The sequence below is a fragment of the Gekko japonicus genome, unplaced genomic scaffold (assembly GCF_001447785.1).
Source record: "Gekko japonicus isolate JY-2015 unplaced genomic scaffold, Gekko_japonicus_V1.1 scaffold1270, whole genome shotgun sequence".
NCBI classification, from domain to species: domain Eukaryota; kingdom Metazoa; phylum Chordata; class Lepidosauria; order Squamata; family Gekkonidae; genus Gekko; species Gekko japonicus.
The window spans coordinates 509,708-528,592 of NW_015170315.1; the positions used below are offsets into that span (position 1 = coordinate 509,708).

The following is an 18,885-nucleotide window of genomic DNA, read 5'->3' on the forward strand; positions in this document are numbered from 1 at the left end:
TAACAAAAAACATAAACAGACCACAAACTGATAAAATTTTTATTATTGTCTTTGAATTCTTTTACACTTTCCTGATTGTGTAAGGTGAAACTAGAACTGTTTAAAAGACATACACAAATCTAGTACATCGATAACCAGGTATTTCTTTTTGCTATACTATTCTCACAACCACGTGTGTGCTAGGCAATACAACCATCACAGAAGCAAACTTTAGGCAAAATACTGGTCAGTAGAAACAAAGCAAAAAGAGCTACCAGATATACAGACAGGCTCGGTTCCACATTCACTACTGCATTTATCAAGCGCCAAGTATAACTGCACAATTTGTTCAGCTAATAGAGGGGAAAATTTGAGTCAGTGCATGAATTTCTCTCTTCAGCAGACAGATGGACAGACAAACAGATGGATTCTACGTGCTAAGTGGAATGTTATAGGTAGAGGAATGATACTGAAAGACCAATAGGGTGAATATTCCCATCTTTCCACTGCATTATTCATGCAACTCCTATTGAATTCTAATATGTGGTTGGACACATTTGGGAACAACTGAACATTTGGAACTTTAGTATTGCAATCTAATAAGCAACACACGTGTACAGTCTGTATTCCTAAGGCATATAGGGAGTCTTGAATATGACCCAGATCTTGATAGGACCAACAGATACTGAGAGCTTAGAACTACAGAAATATTGGGAGCTCTCCAGCATCTAAGACAGACTTGTCCTCCAGTATCTTTAAGCCTCTTCCACCACCATAGACTAACACCACTCACAAAGAAGCCCAGACTAATTGAAGCAGGGGATGGGGTGGGAGGGAGAAGTACACATTGCATGCAGAAGAGCAGCTCTGTCAAATTATTCAAAAAAGGTACAAGCCAGCTCTGAGGCACGGGGAAGGGAGATTAACATGTTTAAAAGTGGGAAATGAGTTCTACATAGCATGACTACCCAGCAAACTAATAAGGCCATAAAAAAATAGAAACAGCCTGTTGAAATTCCATGGTAGCGCACTAAAAATTCATTACTGAGAGTAGTCCACACTGTAAATATGTAACTTATTGCTGTGGGATGGGACTTGATCTACATGGTAAGAGCACTGGACTATTTGTCCAGAGACAAAGTCCCAGTTTTCTGCCACTGTAAAGAGTCTGGAAGTTTGGCTGTCATTTCCCCATATCTTAAATTGAAGCCTCAGAAAAGGTTTACGTTTACATGAGCATTTGGCTGAAAAGCAGAGTGTCCAGCATCAATATTTCATAACAAAAGAAAAAAAAGAATGAATGTGCCCATTAAATTCGTAGCAGTGAGTTACTGAACTGGAATGCCACACAATATTGTTGTTTTTTCCCTTCCACGATGCAGTGTCACAATATAATCTCTATAATTTTCTGTACACCTTTACAACAGATTTGTATTTCAGCTCTTTTGATGCCAGATTATAATCTTTCCAAGGAATTACATGATTCTCATCTACTCTTCCACCATTGCACGTTTTGTAAAGTCAACTGTAATTGCAAAACCCCATTATCACAGTGTTCAGTTAAAAAAAATATAAACACGGTAATCATAACTGCAAGTGTTCATAATAGGAAAGGTTCAGAATGCCATTGCTCAACTGATCTCCATTTTACGTACACAGAACACCAACCAATTGTTTTTACCCCACAGACAGTTTGCTACGTTGAGGTTGTGAAGTCGATGTACTATTCTTTTCGCTTGTCGCACAAAGGGATATAATGTGTAGGATACAGAGTGACATTGAACATATAGTGAAGCGTGACAGCCATTAGTTCTCGCCCTCCCCAGCTTCCCCTTCATCTCCCTGGTTTTCCGATGTCCATAGCTGTAAGAAAATACAAACATGTTTATGCTGAAAGCATGCAGTTAATTACATCGATCAGGAACGGGGGTAGTTGGGGCAATTAGTTTTAGCAGAGCAGTTCTCTTTAGTTGAGCAATATGATTTCTCCAGGTGGAAGAGTTAATGAATGATGAACTAAAAGACTGGGGATTAGATGAAGTTAAAACAGTGAGCACACAAAGCCCGCAGGCAGTACACAGATGTTAGAAGTCTGATAAGGGCACTTGCTGAATTTGCCATTACGTATCTGACCACTTAAAACTATGAGGCTGAGGGCTCTCAATTTATAGGGAGCTGGTCTAACTTTGAGCTTTCCTTAAAACCATTTTTAAGGATGCAGGTTCTTTCATCATTTCTAGCAGAAGATGACACCCTCCAACACTGTCAGTTTAAGTACACCTTCCCAAGGAATACTTACAGTAAGGTTGTCTCTAAGTAGCTGCATAATCAGAGTGCTATCTTTGTAAGATTCTTCATTCAGTGTATCCAACTCAGCTATCGCTTCATCAAATGCCTGAAACAATTCAAATTATTTCATATAAATCATGCATACTCATCTGGTCTTTCCACCAGCTTCAGAACATTTGACCTGTTTGTATCCGTGTACACAGATTGAGTATACAATGACTACCTGGACAAAAAATGGTATATACACTATAAGGACCATACCAAGATGATAAAAAGGCCCTTATTTTAGTCATTAAAGGCAATTTTCGTAGAACTTGTAAGTTTCAGAAAATAGCAGTCCATCTGCATTTTCAGAAACCATTTCTAAATTTCAGTCTTTTAAAGGGAATGCATTTGAGATGCAGTTTATTCATTAAACATTACACAGGGAATTAATTTTCAAGGAAATAACTTGCTTTCCCAGCCTTTTCATGTATACCTCCCCACAATTACTTTCAGTTAGATTATGTCTACTTACTGTCTTTGCCAGACTGCAGGCTTTCTCTGGCGAGTTTAGTATCTCATAATAGAACACAGAGAAATTGAGTGCCAGACCAAGTCGGATAGGGTGCGTTGGCTGCATCTCTTTCTTGCTGATTTCAAATGCTTCTTGATATGCCTGCTGAGAATTTCCTACCGTTGCTGCAAGGGAAGATAGTGATAACATTACATGCAAGCAAACATAAGTCTATATTTTAACAGCTTCCTGCCACAAGCCTTCTAATTTGGGGATATTTATGGCCACACATCCCTATTTTAAACAAAGTACCTGATGTTCTCCAAGGAACATCTTCAGAACAAGTTTCCCAATGGCTCCCTAAACTTTTACATGTCTGGTAACTGGTGACTGCAGCCTGAACTGCTGCTGCTTCAGCACTGTTGTTGTTTTACAATCAGCCACCTTCTAAAAGGGCCAACAAGCAGTCAGATTTGGCTATGTGAAGCTGGCAGAGAAAGCGACACAGCTAATTCAGAGGGCGGACAATGCCATTATGTAGGTAAAGTTGCATGGCGACCTCACTGTTGCCAAAATCAGGGCTGTGCATGGACCACTATTGCCTAAATGGCAGGAGAGGGATAGGGTGTTAAGGTGCGTTTGTATGGGGATTTCTTGTAAAAAGTATCTCTGTGCCCCTGTTTTCATTCAGCTTTGAACTTAAAATCCAAGGTACTGCCACAGGTGTACTTACAAAGCTATCTAGCTCCTAATTTGCTTCCAGAGCCAACTCAGCGTGTGCTGGGATTGACCTTTAAAGGCCCATACAGCCTGGGGCCAGCATACCTGAAGGACCACCTACTCCCAGATAAACCTGCCTGACCTCTCTGGTCATCTTCAGAGCTTTGCTGTGGTGCCCCACCCATCTAAGGCTAGACAGGTGGCAACCCAAGAAAGTGCCTTCCCAGCCATGGCACCCAAACTCTGGAACTTCCTCCCCAAGGAGATTCATCTGTTTCCCTCTATTGCTGTCTTCTGTCAGCAAGTGAAGATTTTTTTTGTTTGGCATTCCCTCACTAAATCTTATTAACTCTTGCCCCTGATAGTTTGTTTTGTTTAATTGTTTCAAATGTTTGTGTATTTATGTATATTTGTGTGTGTGTATATATATATTTTAAATGCTGTTTTTAACTTTACCATGTTTTAATATTTGCTGCCTTGGGGGTCCCTGAGTGAAGGTGGCATAGAAATGCTTTACATAAAATGAAGCACCTATGGGTAAGAGCCATCTGCAAATCTGACATACAGCAAATGCTATTAATGGGCAGCCATATGTTTTACTATAGAGTAATAGGGCCTAAACACTACACAATCCTGGCTAAAAGTAAAAATATGTTTACACATCCAGTAGCATTCATCACCAATACATCTATTCAATTTCCTTCATAGTAATTTCATCTTGAACTAAATTTTGTGGCATCTAAAACTACTGAGGTACATTGGTCACACGGGCCAGATATCGCGGAGGGAGGCGTGGCTAAGTGCCCCGGCGCAGTTTGATCCGCGATTACACAATCAGACGCGCTGACGGCACACCACCAGTCCTTCCCTCGGAGGGAAATGCCGCGCACCGGTGCGATCACACCACGGGCGTCTGGAGGCAGCCCGTGGCAAACGTTTACTAGTACCTTGGAGGTACTAGTTTTTTAACGCGCATTGTTGGCAGTAAGCCACGGGTGCGCTCCACTTCCCAGATGTTGGGGTGTGATCCGCCCACCATCCGTGCCTCTCCCGCGGCAACTTTGCCGTGGGGCCATTAAATAGCAACTGCTGGTATCAAGCTATGATTACATTCTCACATCTAAATATTTCAGCAGCAGCTCCTACATTTGCTGACTTTTCCCAGCATATTGGCTAGTCTGAGGAAGTCAAAATACAGAAAGACTATGCTAAACAGTGAAATGCTAAGCTTCCTATCATGTGCATGTCAACAAACATACAGCCTACCACCAATTTTAAAGGGGCAAGGCATTTAGCAAAGGAAGACCGGACAGAAATCCAAAACTACAGATTGAGATCAAGTTTTGATTCTGTTGATTGATCTTCATGTGGCTTTACAGGATTGAGATGTGGGGAACAGGAATCAGAAGAGAATTGTAGTTTGTGCTCCCCAAGCTTCAAGTAATATCTAATGTGGAATTTTCACATCTTTCCTTTCAGTCACTGCATTAGGGAGGGTCAACTACATTTGAGGGGCAATGCAAATGGAGAAATGTCCTTCTCCTGGCCTCCTAAATACCTGAAGGTAATCAACAGTTTTCAAAAACAATTTTTTTAAAATTAAAATATTTTAAGCCATACGTGGAACGCAATATCTCTGAAGTGGTTTACACCATCTCATCTAGAAATATATTTTAGAAGCACTACACACAGCTATTCTTGTTAGGTGTCATATTTTGCTACCTACTTTGCTTATTGTCTCCAGATGCCACCTCTGAAAGGTATCTGTAGTAATCTCCTTTCATTTTCAAGTAGAAAACCTTGCTTTCTGGTTGTGTGGCATTAACAATAAGGTACTTATCCAGGAGTTCCTGAAAGATATAGCAAACAATATTAAGCTTTTTTCCTTCAGTTCATCACAATTTACACACACACTCACAAGTATGCACTGTACTGGAGCACCTCTTTTCTCAACCTGAGAAAACAAGGGGAGATAATTCCTGAAGTCCCTACCATTTGGGGAAAAGACAAGACAACTCGCAGAGTTATCAAAAGAAAAGTCTACATTTTTTAATATGTTCAGTTCAAATCAAGCTGATGAACTGTGTGTCAGGTATTTTATGAGGCAGCCATAACCAGGCCACATTACACCAGATGCCTAGCAATTTAAGTTCCCATTCAATTTAAGCAGCTAAATGACGGGTGATACTCTACTTCATAAATGCAGCTGTTGTTTAGACCTGGCAACTATAAAAGCACCAGAGAATACAAAATGTTCCCTTGAAGTCTAGAAAGGAAGAAGCAACTAGTTCACATTAAGAATGGGAGCATTTCAATCAGCAAGCTTGTACAAACGAAATTAATTTATAATCACATGTGAAGCACACAGAAATTTCATTCACATGTGAATTAACACTCCCAGATACCTTTTACATAAATGTAAAGCAGGCAGTCAAACTTTAGGTCTGGTCATTACAAGTGTACAAAGTTCTCCAGCAAGCGAGTTTTCACTGATAATTTTATGCAAATCTTTAGAGGGATAAACAAAAAGCAGCTAGAACATTTAGCCACTGGACAACACTAGGTGTGCTGAAGTGAAAGTATAGCCCTGCCATGATCTTGCAAGTTCTTCCCAGATGATGCTTCTTAGGAGGTGCTGCTGTACCAGATACTACTAGATTATTACCAGAACATCATTGCAGATGTCCTGCAATTCAGCCTCGATCTTCTCACGATACTCTCTTCCCATCTGCTGTTTCTTCTCATTCCGCTCTGTTTTTTGTTCGATGCTGGAAATTACACGCCAGGAGGAACGACGGGCACCAACCACATTCTTATAGGCAACAGAGAGTAAATTCCTTTCTTCATTGGACAGCTCATGCCCTTGCTCAGTGACAGCCTTCATGGCAGCAGCCATATCATCGTAGCGCTCTGCCTGCTCAGCCAGTTTGGCCTTCTGTACCAGCTCACTTTTATCCATGGTTATTCCTGAAGAAAAAAAGAATTTATGTATGTATTTAGTAAGGTGCAATTTTCTCCACGGGGCAGAAATGCAACGAACACGAGATGTGATAGATCTTTAAAATTACATGGTCAGGATGTGGCATGGTCCTCCCTCTCTATCCAAAGAATTGCTTGCTCATCAACAGGTGCCAACAAGTTCTGATTTTGTTTACTAGCCAGACATTTTTTGTGGTTACCAGCACTGAGCCCTCCCTCCCTCCAACCCAAGTCTCAAACTGCTTCTTCCTGTGAAAGTAGCTCCTACCTACTGTACTGACCCACATCCCAGAGTTGGTCTGCAATACCCTGGCATCTAAAGGCATACCAAGAGTGTCACATGCTAGTAAATGGTACTGCACTGCATGGAAAAGTTATGCCACTGTGCATCTGTGAGAGGGCCCAGTGGGCTCAAAATCCACACACAGGTGGAACAGAGCCAAAATCCAGTGCTTACTAGTAATGCTAAGGCAAGGAAAAAGACAAGCTCCCTCCCTCCTATGAAGGAAAGAGTTGGGTAACCTGCCCTGATAATGGAAACTGTGGGGTGGGCAGAAAGGACTGACCAGGCAGGAGCCCTCTCAAAACACTTTCGTCTGAGACAATCTATATGAATTTGTGTGGCATACAAAAACACATTCAGTATCAGGCAACCAAAGTTTTCCTATTAAAAGTTAGTCACCCACCATGTCCTTGTTCCAGTCACAAGACTAACATTAACTACAGAATAAATTTTTGGTCTCATTATGTGATTTCTACGCATCCCACATACTCCACATAGTGTACTGTCCTTCCCCTTACCCATCTAACACCCAGCCCAAATACCGTGGGCGCATGTAAAGTGCCATCAAGTCACAGCCAATTTACGGCAACCCCACAGGGTTTTCAAGGCAAGAGAGGTTCAGAGGTGGTTTGCCATTGCCTCTTTCTGCATAGTGTCCCTGGAATTCCTTGGTGGTCTCCCATCCAAATACTAACCAGGGCCAACACGGCTTAGCTTACAACATCTGATCAGAGTGGGCTAGTCTGGACTATCCAGGTTGGGCATACTAGAAGAATCAAAAGCATGGATTACAATTTCTCCAACTTCACTTCTATCTCCAATGCTACAGCAGCACCAAGTTGCCAGAACCAGCAACTACAGGGGTATTCAGAATCTGCAATTTAGCTATTTTATTGAAAACGTCCCATATGGATAGAAGCTCTAAAAACTGCTACAAAGCAGAATAGTACATTCAGCGTGAACAACACTGCAGGTAATTCATTGGTGTGAACCTTTTAACATACAGACCACTGTATATGATACTTGGTAATATAATTTAGCAGATTTCACTCTCAGAAGTAAGTGTTTGGACCTCAGAAACCTTCCCAAAAGACCCAAGTGTGAAGCATGGGAAAGTTTAGCTTCAAAGAATAATGTGACTTATCAAGCAACATTAAGTGCCATCACTATAACAAAGTGTATCTGAAGAAGTGTGTGCACATGAAAGCTCATACCCAGAATTAAACTTCATTGGTCTTAAAGGTGCCACTGGACTCCAACTTTGTTCTGCTGCTTCAGATCGACACACCTACCCACCTGAATCTATCACAAAGTGATTTTTTGTATATTCCCTGGAAACAGCAATAACTGATATTTAAAGCAATTTCCACAGACATGACAAGCCAACCATTCAACTTAATGCTCACATATTTAGATAAAAGTTTATAGTCCCAGTTCCTGAAGCAAAAGACCCCAAGACCTAGAATCAAGGTAGGTAGGTGGAGTGGGGGGGGGGGATTTGTCACAGCACCTTATCTAGGCTGTGTTGTGCCATACTTTAGGCAGCTTGTTCTTGTTTAAGACAAAAAACTTTTAGAGAAGTAGGCATAACAATCTTCATGTCTTTTTTAAAGGTCTAGCCAGCCATGTCTTTAAAAACAGGAAGAGCATGCAGCTCAGCAGTCTTCTTTACCCCAGAGTTCACAGTCTGTGCCTGCAGAAAAGTTTGGCAAGCAGCTAAAAATGTGGATGTTTAAGCAGTACATGTTTGAATCTCATGAGAACATTACAAGGCAAACACATTAGTGGGTCCTCCTCCTTACAAACTACTGATAAGCATGGACTCCATGTTGAACCTTTAGCTAAGCCAGGACAACTGACTTTCTGCAAATCCTTTGAGATACGCAGCACTGGATTAGTTTAAGTGTTTATTATTGTTTTGACCATCCATTTTATTTGAAGATGGCACCCTTTTATGCCAGCTTGACTTCACTGTTAATTCCCACCTGTCCACAAACTCTACACAACAGCTTAAAGCCAAATGAGTCCAATGTAGAACTGTACAAGTTGGTACATATCAGACCTACCTAGACCCAGCAATGTCACATAATTCAAAGCTACTCAGACTGCAGAAAGTTCAGCAGTAAGTATATGTGATGCAATCAAAAGCTTTCTTGCTATTGTTTGGTGTTAGTCAATGAATGCTGCTCCCACATGACTCTGGCAGTAAAGTCAGGGACAAGTCCAAGATGACAGAAGGTGAAGCACACTTAATAGCAATACCTTGTTTCCATTAAGCACAACTACCGTGATTATTCTCAAAAGATGCAACTGTTATGAAAGGATAAATATGCTTTTAAAACAACAGAGGGTAATTTGTGTGAAGTGGGAAATAAGATCTGCAAGCTACATTCCAGGAAGGGGGCAGGCACTTTTATGGTGAGGGATATGCTAGGAAACAGCAGGATCCACAGGCCAAATTTGCCATTCAGACCAGGCTATCAACTGTCCTGAAACTATTCTTGCCCTTCTCACCTGTTTGCCCTCAGCACTGAGTTATGCACAAGTCCACAAATGGAGCAACCCGGGATGCAGCTGATTTTGGTGTTGAGAGGCAGGCAAAGCGCCTGCAACTCCCTGTCAAGGGACAGATGAGAAGTGTAAGCTGTCTGATCTTTTAACATCCCAGTCTGGAACCCCATCCCTAGGGAGAGGGATGTGTTAGCTTTCGTAAGTAAAGATTAGCCTGCCCTGCTCAATCTCAACAGATCCCGAAAGCTAATCAAGATCGGCCCTGGTTCATACTTGGATGGGAGACCACCCCGGAAGTCCAGGGTCACTACGTAGAGGCAGGCTTCGGCAAACCACCTGTGAACATCACTTGCCTTGAAAACCCTATGGGGTCGCCACAAGTCAGCTGCGACTTAACGGCACTTTGCACCACCACCTTTTCTGTTTTTACTAGTATGTTGCCTTATTCTACCTGCTTGTGCCAAGTCGCCAACTATCTTTGCTTTCTAGAATGAGTACCTTCTTAAACCCTCAGTCTCTGACCCCTTGGGAAGGGGTCCCACTCGTGAATCTTGAATGTTTGGAAAGGTTTACTAGGAAGCTAGTGCTGAAAGGACAGTTCCAACAGAGAATGCAAGGACAGAGGATGTGAGACTCAAAACCTTTCATTCTCCCCCTCAAAACATACTTTACCAGTTGATCAAAGGCAGCTAAAAGGGGAAGTGGGGGGCAGTTTGGAACAGGTATTGGTCCCAGGCAATGCTCCCTCTAAGCTGTGGAGTCTTGTGAGCAAAAATTCTACTTTGTGAGCTACTGGCATTAAAGCTGTGAGCAAGCGATTTAGCTACTGCATAAATTAGTTTGCTGTGGAGCCATTCTTCCTGAGCGAAGACAAAACTGTGAGCCAGAGGCTAAAAAAATGTGAGCCAGCTCACACTAACTCAGCTGGTCTCAGGAACTCCAAAATTCCTCTGATGCTACCCAAGTGTATCCAAAGGAAAGATTTTGTTTTATTTTAAAATAGACAACATGGTGATTGGCCAACCTGGCATACTGACCTGAAACCTCAATACAGAGGGAAAAGTTACTGGTTGGAGAAAGCCTAGAGCCTGCGGGTGTGTGTGTGTGTTATCTATGACAGGAGCAGCCACCAAATATCCTAAGAGGTTCAAAGTAATCAGTACTAGAAGATGATGTGCAAGCATCCACATGCCCTGTTCTGGCAACCAGCAGCATTAGCCTTTAGCATGCTCTATCATAGAAGCAACCTATTGTTTAAAAATCCACTTGCAACTCAGGGAGGAAGTGACTCTTCCAAAACATGGATGAATACTGTATCATTACCATGGGTTGGAAGAGGGTAACATTGCTCACTTCTCCCATGGGAAAAACCCTCACTGGTTAGAGGAAAACAAGATGGACATGCTTACATTGCCTTTGTGAAACAAGCAGCTAAAAAGCAGAGCTTTCCTTGCTACAAGGAACAGTTGGCTCAGCCAGAGTTTGGTCCCTGCTGTACATCAGCATTCATTTCAGAAGAGTCCTGTCTGTGGAGGGAGGGAAAGAAACAGAAACCCTCCAACTGCAAAATTAGATATTCCCTTTCCCCTTTTTATGTCAGGATATGTTATATCAAGAGTGGGATCTCTCCTTAGATAGATGGAGTTCAGTTCCTAAGAAAAGCACAATAAAATATGAATGACCCTGGAGGCAGCAAGGGTGCAGCTGAAGCATAACATTCCCTGCTTATGTAGTTGTAATCAAGATTCAGAATTACTCGCAATATGAACACAGACAAAACTAGTGATGCTGTTTTAACAGTATTTATCAATTATGAACTCCAATAGTAACCAGTTTACAAACCACAAGGCCTAAGAGCTCAATCCAAGACTTAACTGTTGCCATTTCAGTTTGGCCAGGGACCAAACACACACTCACTACTAGTGAGTGATCTTTTAAAAAATTGTATCAACATCCCTCATCTTCCTCCCAAACCCAGAAGACTCTCCTGAACTTTGATACCAAGCCTCTGAGGCTCATCACAACTTAAACACCCTCCACAGTTCCCCCTTAAAGACAAACCCTTATCCCTAAAGTTTTACAGGGTCTCATGGCACATGATGTCACCAGACTCACTCCTGAAGTTCAGGAAAGGGCATGATGGGGTTACATATAAACGTTTGCTACTTGTTAATATCAGTGGATCTCTTGCCTTAAGAAGATTGTGCTACAAAACATATGTTGGCTCAGCTCTCCATGTGGAAGCTCCATCCTAGGGCAAGAGAGACAGCATTTATGGCTTCAGTGCTGAGGATGAGGCTGTGTACTAGCAACAGAACAGGGAATGATGGCATACAGGTTTCAGGAGAGTTTAGTGCTAGATACTATGCTCTGCCTCCAAACAGCAGAGTACAGAATAAATCTTGGAAACTACCTTAGCAGGGATCTTAGCGTTCAACACTTCATCGCCACTACAATTCTATTCTAGTTCAGCTATAAAGTAGGGTACTATATTCAGTACACTAGTTTATTCAACCTGTAAACAAGTGTCAAAGTAATCTTTGGTCAGTAATTATCCCACATCACCTCCACCATCAGTGCCCCCCCCCCAAGTGCTACATTTGAAACATTGTACCTCACCACCACTCTGTGTGACTAGGCATATGGTTTCCTCTTTCTGGTAGAAGCAAAAGTCACTTTCTTCACGATCACAGAACCCATTTGATTCATGACCCTAGCTGAAGGTCCTCTGAACCCTTTTGCAACAAAATATAAACTTTTGGAAAGGAAGAAGAATATATGAAGATTATCTGGCACAATTTTAGCATGGTTTAAGAGATAAAACAAGTTCCAGGACAGAAATTATATCTATTATGAGGGGAAGTCTGGATGCACCCTTAAAGCCTGTGATAAGGAAACCTTCTCTCTTGATACAAATTGCCTGGTACCATGATTTGGGATGCGAGGAACCTGAATAAATGCAGCTCAAGCTGCACTGAAAGAGGACAGGCATTCCAGCTACTTGCACCTTCTCAAGTCCCCAGAAAGACACTAACTTTACATGCTGGCTTTGACAAAAAGAATGGTAAATCCAGCAGAAGAAATTAGCAGAGCAGATCTTTCTAGATATCTCTTGCTAAAGCTCCCCACACTGTGATGCATGAACTTTGTTCATAAGGGTCTCCCAGCATGCAGACAATTTTCATGATAAGAAGCCTGCCGGGGAGAGGCAGAGAAGATCTACACTGCTGACTCCAACACTATGCTATTCTTACTGAACTATCTTTGCACATATCCATTAAATACATGGACCACATGGTGTGCAAACTCAAATGCATAAGACTCCTATCACACCCCATCTCCAATACAAATGGGCACAGGCTTTAAGGAGCTAAGTTTACAAAAATTAGCATTAAAAGCTTTAAAGCTTGATAGAAGATATTCTAGCAAATATTTAGCACTATTAAACCTTAACATTGGACTTCATTCTTCTTTCAAGAGGAAACCTGTATTCTCTGATACTAATAAATTCCATCTAAGCACAAAATTGTGGATGTTCATCATTGCTGACCTTGTTAAGGAGAGCTCAATGGATTTGTGCTGAGGAAGGTGTCTGAAAAGGGGGAAATATATGAATAAAATATGGAAACTACTATCTTCCAAGGAGACCCAGTAGGCAAGTATTATTGTTCAACAGGCACCCCAGCAGTTAGTTACTTACAGAAAAAATGGTATTTGGGATTTCAACATTCAGTTACCAATTTACAATAATATTCATTAAAAAACTGGGGTGGGGAGTGCGTGTTACACTCTGAATTTTCTTCCTTGGAAAAGCCAGCTCCAAGCCAGGTTAAGCAACAGGTATTCTCACCCCAGCAGTTAACATACTCCCATTATACAACAGGCCAAGGTAGAGTGGGTGCTAAATGACACTGTTTAAAGAGGCCTGAGTGGGTGCTAAATGACACTGTTTTAAGAGAATTTTCAGAACATGGTTTCTATTTGCTAGGACTGGGGGGGAAAGGAAACACACACAGACTTCAAGAGGAACACCCCAGTTCTACAACATTCATCTTGATGAAAATTCAGGAAGCCAGTCGCTTTCAGAACGCACAGGAAAAAAGAAGCTTCCTTTATAATTCAATCACAGACATGCTGACGCAACTGCAGTATTGACAGATATTGTGGATTATGTGAATGCTCTCCCAGCAGGCAGCACAGCTGGTGGTTACTTTTCAGAGGGCACAAGAACAGTATGTCCCTGAAGCCCCTTCCAATAGCTTGGCAGGAATTCAATTTATTTATTTGCAATAGCAGGAGTCTTGCATGTAACTATTGCATCCTTTCATCTGACCATAGCCAGGTGAGGATCATTGGTCACTAAGCAAGATATACTTTACTCAGCATCACAGACTGTGCTCACTGATATCTGATGAAGTGGTCACTTATCTCTGAAAGATTATGACAAAATAGGTGTTAGTAATTTGGACACAAGACTTCAATCATCTCATCTCCACACATGCCACATCCACCTAAAGAAAATAAAGGTATTCCCTCATACTGGTAAACCATAATGAATTGGATCCAAAGCTGCCCTTATATGTGAATAAAAGCCACTTGTGCTTACACAAGGGAAGTCCACAATACTTCAATTTTCCATTTGACCCCCCCCATACATGTTGTACCCCATGCAGTTCCCAAGGGTCCCCAAATCACTCAGAGGCAGCTTTTCAGATGACACAAAGAGCTAGAAAGACAAGGGATTCGATGAGCAACACTCTGCCTTCAGGCATCATTCAGTTACAGCCATAGCCAAAATAGGCTCTTTCAGCTTCTACATTTTAGGTGACACATTTGGTGTTATCAATATTCATGCTATAATCATTGAACTAGGGAAATTTAACACAACTTTTAACCTCCCTACACTCTTCCCTTGTTGATTTCCATGCCCTTGCTGATTTCTGAGGCCATCATAAATTACCACACTTAGTTTTATTTTACCACAACACCCAGTGGCTCAGCAGCCAGATATGGTTCTTCAACATGTCACCTGGGGACTCTTCTGAGCACTGTTCCCTAATGCAGCACCTGCTCCGGGTTCCAGGAAAGTAGGCAAGGTCATTGCCTGGTGGGACTTGTGGTCACCCAGTATTTCCACCTTAAGAAGCTCCTGTCAGAGAGACTGGATGATGGGTAAGCTGCAAGCCTCTCTGACATGCAAGTTCCTTGCTAGGGATGGGATACTATATACTCAAAAGGATGGTGGCCCTGCCTAAAAATGCTACTACACAACAACAAAAAATTAAAACTAGATCTAACTGTAGCTTGTACGCAAATGTACAATGATTCCCTCTTTTTTGGATGGCATAACTGGAAATAAAAAGCCTTGCATTGGAATAAATATTGTAAAGAGTCTTTTCATTCCAGCAAGCCCCTCCCCTCTTTCCTCCCAGCACTTGAGCAAACTGGCCCCATTGAAAAACAGTACAACCATCAGAGCAGCTACCTGAGAAAGGAGCAAGTTGGCCACAGTGACATGTTAGTGGTTTTACTCTTTCATCTCATTCAGTCATAACTGCTGTTCCTTGTGCTGAGGAGAGCCAGAGGGCAAAAAGGAAAACCCTTCTTCTCATTCCAGATACACAAGGGCTGGCTAAGGTTCAACAGTGGTGGGGAGAGACAATTTTACATGCTCGGAAGTATTCTAGTAATTTTAAAAGTTAAATGTTTTATTTTATTTATTGCATATGTGCATTTGGTGGGGTAGCACACAGGGCACACAATAGTTGTGTTACTTTGGTTGCTGGTAATTGCAATTTTGGTTCACCTCAAGCCAATGAGTTCCACTGCTTTACCACAAACAACCATAGCTAAACTACTCACAGATGTTAGTTAACTTTTCAGGTGATGGGTTTTTAATAAGATGCTATTTTAATAAAATGTATTTTAATTGATGCTATTAATTGGAGAGAATGAATGAATGAATTTATTATTACAGTGCATAGCCAGCAATTTAATTGGAGAGAACATGGGATAGAAATTAAGCCAAAATATCTTGTTGTATAAGCATGACAACACAAACAAGAAAATAGACCAATATATATAGCACATCAAGCAAAAATTATAGGTTTTTGAAATAGCTTGTAATTTCAACTACCTCTAAAAACAATCAGAGTGCAGTGAAGTGGTCTGAAGTTACACTAACAAAAGTATGTGTTAAGACACTTTAATACAGAATGAGGTTGGGTGCACCTTTTGTTTTCAACAAAGAACTGGATAGATTACACAGCATTTAAGAACTAGTTTTCAAAATATTAAATCAAGGCTGGACAATTTTTTGTATGTTTTCTGAGCACCAACAGCTGATTTTAGGCACCTTGGATTTATCTAGCCCTAGTGTGCAACACTATCCAAACTTGCATAATTATGCCTCCACATCAACTCTTTGATACTAACCCAGGCTCCACTGAAGGGGTGAGATCTGCCTGAATCTGTGGCCACAAGGTTTTTAACTTATAACTAACTATCCATAGTGAGACTGCCTTAGGGACATAAATAGTACAGCATACCCCGCATGCTCCTACTACAAATTATGTAGAATATTTTGCTGGTAAAGACCTTTACAATCTTTTCTGCATTCATTGTAATCACTTTCCCAAAGCTACAGTGGGAACAACCACTAATTTGTTCTAATGGTGTTGACAAATGAACAGTTTTAAGAGGCAGTAGATGTCTTCTTGTATTTTCCTTTCTAATTACAGTGTCTGCTCAGTAACCCAATTGACAATTCTTTGCTTACAGCAGCAGGCTACAATTGCAAAACTGCATGTAAAGCTCTCTACATTTATGCAATGGAACAGATTGGTATAGGGTGGGAAAAGGAGTGGACAGCAATCTCAAAGATGTCTGAAAAACTACAGAGATTCATATCAGAATCCTATGAAAATGTTTGTGAAAAACCTGCCAAAGCTCTACCTACTCTGTTTCCCTCTAAATACACTGTCCAAAGTTTTTGAACTAAGTCCCCCCCCTTTGGTCACATGTTAAGAACTGCATATAGTAGTTTCATTTCTGAGTTAGACTGTCAATTTTGTTTTAAACTGCCAGATTGACAGCCGTGTGATATAGTAGCTAGACTGTCAAATTTAGATTCAAATCTCCACTTACCCTGAAAATTTCACCCTGGGCCAGTAACACACTTTCAGACTAACCTGCCTCACTGGGCTACCAAGGTCAAAGTGGTGGAGAGCAATGCTCCATCTAAACTCTGGAGTCTTGTGAGCAAAAATTCTACTTTGTGAGCTACTGGCATTAAAGTTACGAGCAAACAATCTGGTTACTGCATAAATTAGTTTGCTCTGGAGCCATTCTTCCTGACCGAAGACAAAAATGTGTAAGATGGAGCCTAAAAAACTGGGAGTTTCAGCTTAAGAGGGACCACTGGTGGAGAGTATCATGTATGCTGACTGGAGAAATGGTGAGATATAATGTATAGATAGTCAATTTCCAAATCTACATGTATTGTTTCCAACTGTTGCTAAATTACTGGAATTCAGTCACACAACCATTTGGCTTCCAGAATACTATTTAGCCTTAGTCCTCCTTCCCCTACTATTAAGAACAATTAACCTAAAGTTTCATGGAATGCACAGGTCAAATGCAATCTGCCTTCAGGCCTTTAAAAATAAAAGGCTGAGCAGAAAACCAGATTTCAGCATCAAGAAGCCTCGTGTTTTTGTTTCAATATTTATTACTCACTTTCCCCCCTGAAAGTGGCCCACAACTCTTTCTACCCTACTCCATTTTATCCTATCCCCCACCCTTTGAGATCGGTTAGGCTGAGAGTGCAAGACTAGCCCAAGGTCACCCATTAAGCTTCCAAGGCAGAGTGGGGGTTCAAGCCCAGGTCTTCCAGTTCTTAAACCCTACCACTAGATGATCCTGGCTCTTTTCATGGGACTGAATGATGTCACCCCAACCCCACTGAAATAAACTGTTCCCCCTCCACGAAGGAGTTTTTAGGGAGGTGGCTAGTCATTTAACTTCATTTTGTCCTGACCTGGATGATCCAGGCTAACCTGATCTCGTCAGATCTTCGAAGCTAAACAGGGTAGACCCTGGTTAGTATTTTTTGGATGGGAGACCACCAAGGGATTTTCAGGATCGCTATGCAGAGGGAGGCAATGGCAAACCGCCTCTGCTCATCTCTCACGCCCTGAAACCCCCTGGAGGGGGGGGGTCGCCATAAGTTGGCTGGCTGCACTTTACACACACACACTTAGTTTTTCGTCCGTCTCCCTCATAAAGAAGAAAGGCGGACCCTCCCCTCTCCTCCCACACTCAAGGTAGGCAAAGCGTAGTTGGCGCCAAGGCTCCGAGGCGAGCCAACGAGTCTCCGCGAGGACCACAACCCGAAGCGTGGCTGAGGGAGCCCCCGATCGCCGGTTCGTTCCGCACAGGTGAGCGCACCCAAAGGTGGTGACTCAGTCAGGGTGGGGCCGCCTCGAGGCGAGGTGACGCGGCCAGTGCAAACCCAGGACGGAGCGGAGGAGGAGAAAGGCGGCGGCGGCGGCGGCAGGAGGAACACGAGACACCCCGTTACAAAGGCGGGGCCGCTCGCCTTCGCCGAAGCCGCCTCGGGGCTACTTTGTACGGCTTTCCTCAGGCCTCCCCCTACCCTCGCCCGCGAAAGAGCTCTGCCCCCTCGGCCTGGAACGGCGGAACTGCCGCCTCAGGGAGCCCTCCGAGGCAGCGCGCTGGAGAAGGCCGCAGCTCCCTCTTGTGCGGGAGGGAGGGAGGGAGGGGCAGGAGCAGCGGCCGTTAAGCGTGGGGTAGGGAGGGAGGAGATTGGGGGAGGAGAGAAGAAAATGGCTGAAGGCCGCTCACCTGGCGCGGGAGGCACAAAGGAAGGGAGGACGGTCTCAAGCGCTCACAGACTCGGGCCCGGGCGGATCGAGAGGCTCGGAGCGCGGCAGCAGCCCGCTTCACGATTACCACACATACACACCCTGCGGCTCCCGCAGCCACTTCCGGCGCCAGGGACACGCCTTTTCCGGCAAGGACACGCCTCTGCGCCCTCCTCCCTTTTCGCCTCGCCCGCTTCCCCCATTGGGCTAACAGGGCCGCGGAGAGGAGGGGGCAGGCGGAAGGGTGGGGAGGATGCTGGCGGTAGCCATGGCAACAGGGCACAGGGGGTCTGTTCTGCCGGGGGTGGGGTCAGATAGGTTGGGGGATCCCCCCTTCGTTTCCTCTTCCTTTTCCCACTTCGGTATAGAGGAGGGGGGGAGTGTCTCCCGTTATTTGGGCATCACCCTGCTTAGCTCCGTTTTAATAGTGTCGGCCAGGTGTGGGTTTTTTTGGGGGGAGGCATGCCAGGGCCTGGATCCTAAGAGGCGACAGAGCGGGGAACAACGGGGAAACGCTTCTGCCCCTCCTCCCTCCAGTGAACATCTGCTCACCTTGGCGTGTTGTGGGATGCACCTCTAGGGGAAAAAACCATGTCCCTTGCAAGCAATCCAGGAGCGCCTCTTTCCTTTTCACAGACCAATCCTATTTGTTTGAATAAGACTATTCTTGAATAAATGCAATGTGATTTGCTTGTCTGTTGGCACATTGGAGTAAAAACACTATGACTGTAATGACAGTGTAT

The 18,885-nt window shown here is 43.0% G+C and overlaps 1 protein-coding gene across 1 annotated transcript; it reads right to left on the bottom strand.

Moving 5' to 3' along the window:
- Positions 1-1,177: 1,177 nt before the first annotated feature.
- YWHAB (tyrosine 3-monooxygenase/tryptophan 5-monooxygenase activation protein, beta) lies at positions 1,178-18,261 on the bottom strand. Its single transcript, XM_015418031.1, has 6 exons — positions 18,123-18,261; positions 6,150-6,451; positions 5,211-5,334; positions 2,786-2,949; positions 2,279-2,374; positions 1,178-1,842 (listed from the first exon to the last, which is right to left on the bottom strand). The coding sequence occupies exons 2-6, from the start codon at positions 6,441-6,443 to the stop codon at positions 1,786-1,788; spliced, it is 735 nt and encodes a 244-aa protein (XP_015273517.1). The 5' UTR covers positions 6,444-6,451; positions 18,123-18,261; the 3' UTR covers positions 1,178-1,785.
- Positions 18,262-18,885: the final 624 nt, after the last annotated feature.

Bases quoted from the DNA above. Each gene is read 5' to 3' on its own strand.
- YWHAB (XM_015418031.1), bottom strand. From the start codon at position 6,443: ATGGATAAAAGTGAGCTGGTACAGAAGGCCAAACTGGCTGAGCAGGCA. The intron at 2,950-5,210 runs GTAGGTAGCAAA...CTTCCCTTGCAG, and splicing joins ATCTGGAGACAATAAGCAAA to CAACGGTAGGAAATTCTCAG. The intron at 1,843-2,278 runs GTAAGTATTCCT...ATTTTCTTACAG, and splicing joins TACTTAGAGACAACCTTACT to CTATGGACATCGGAAAACCA.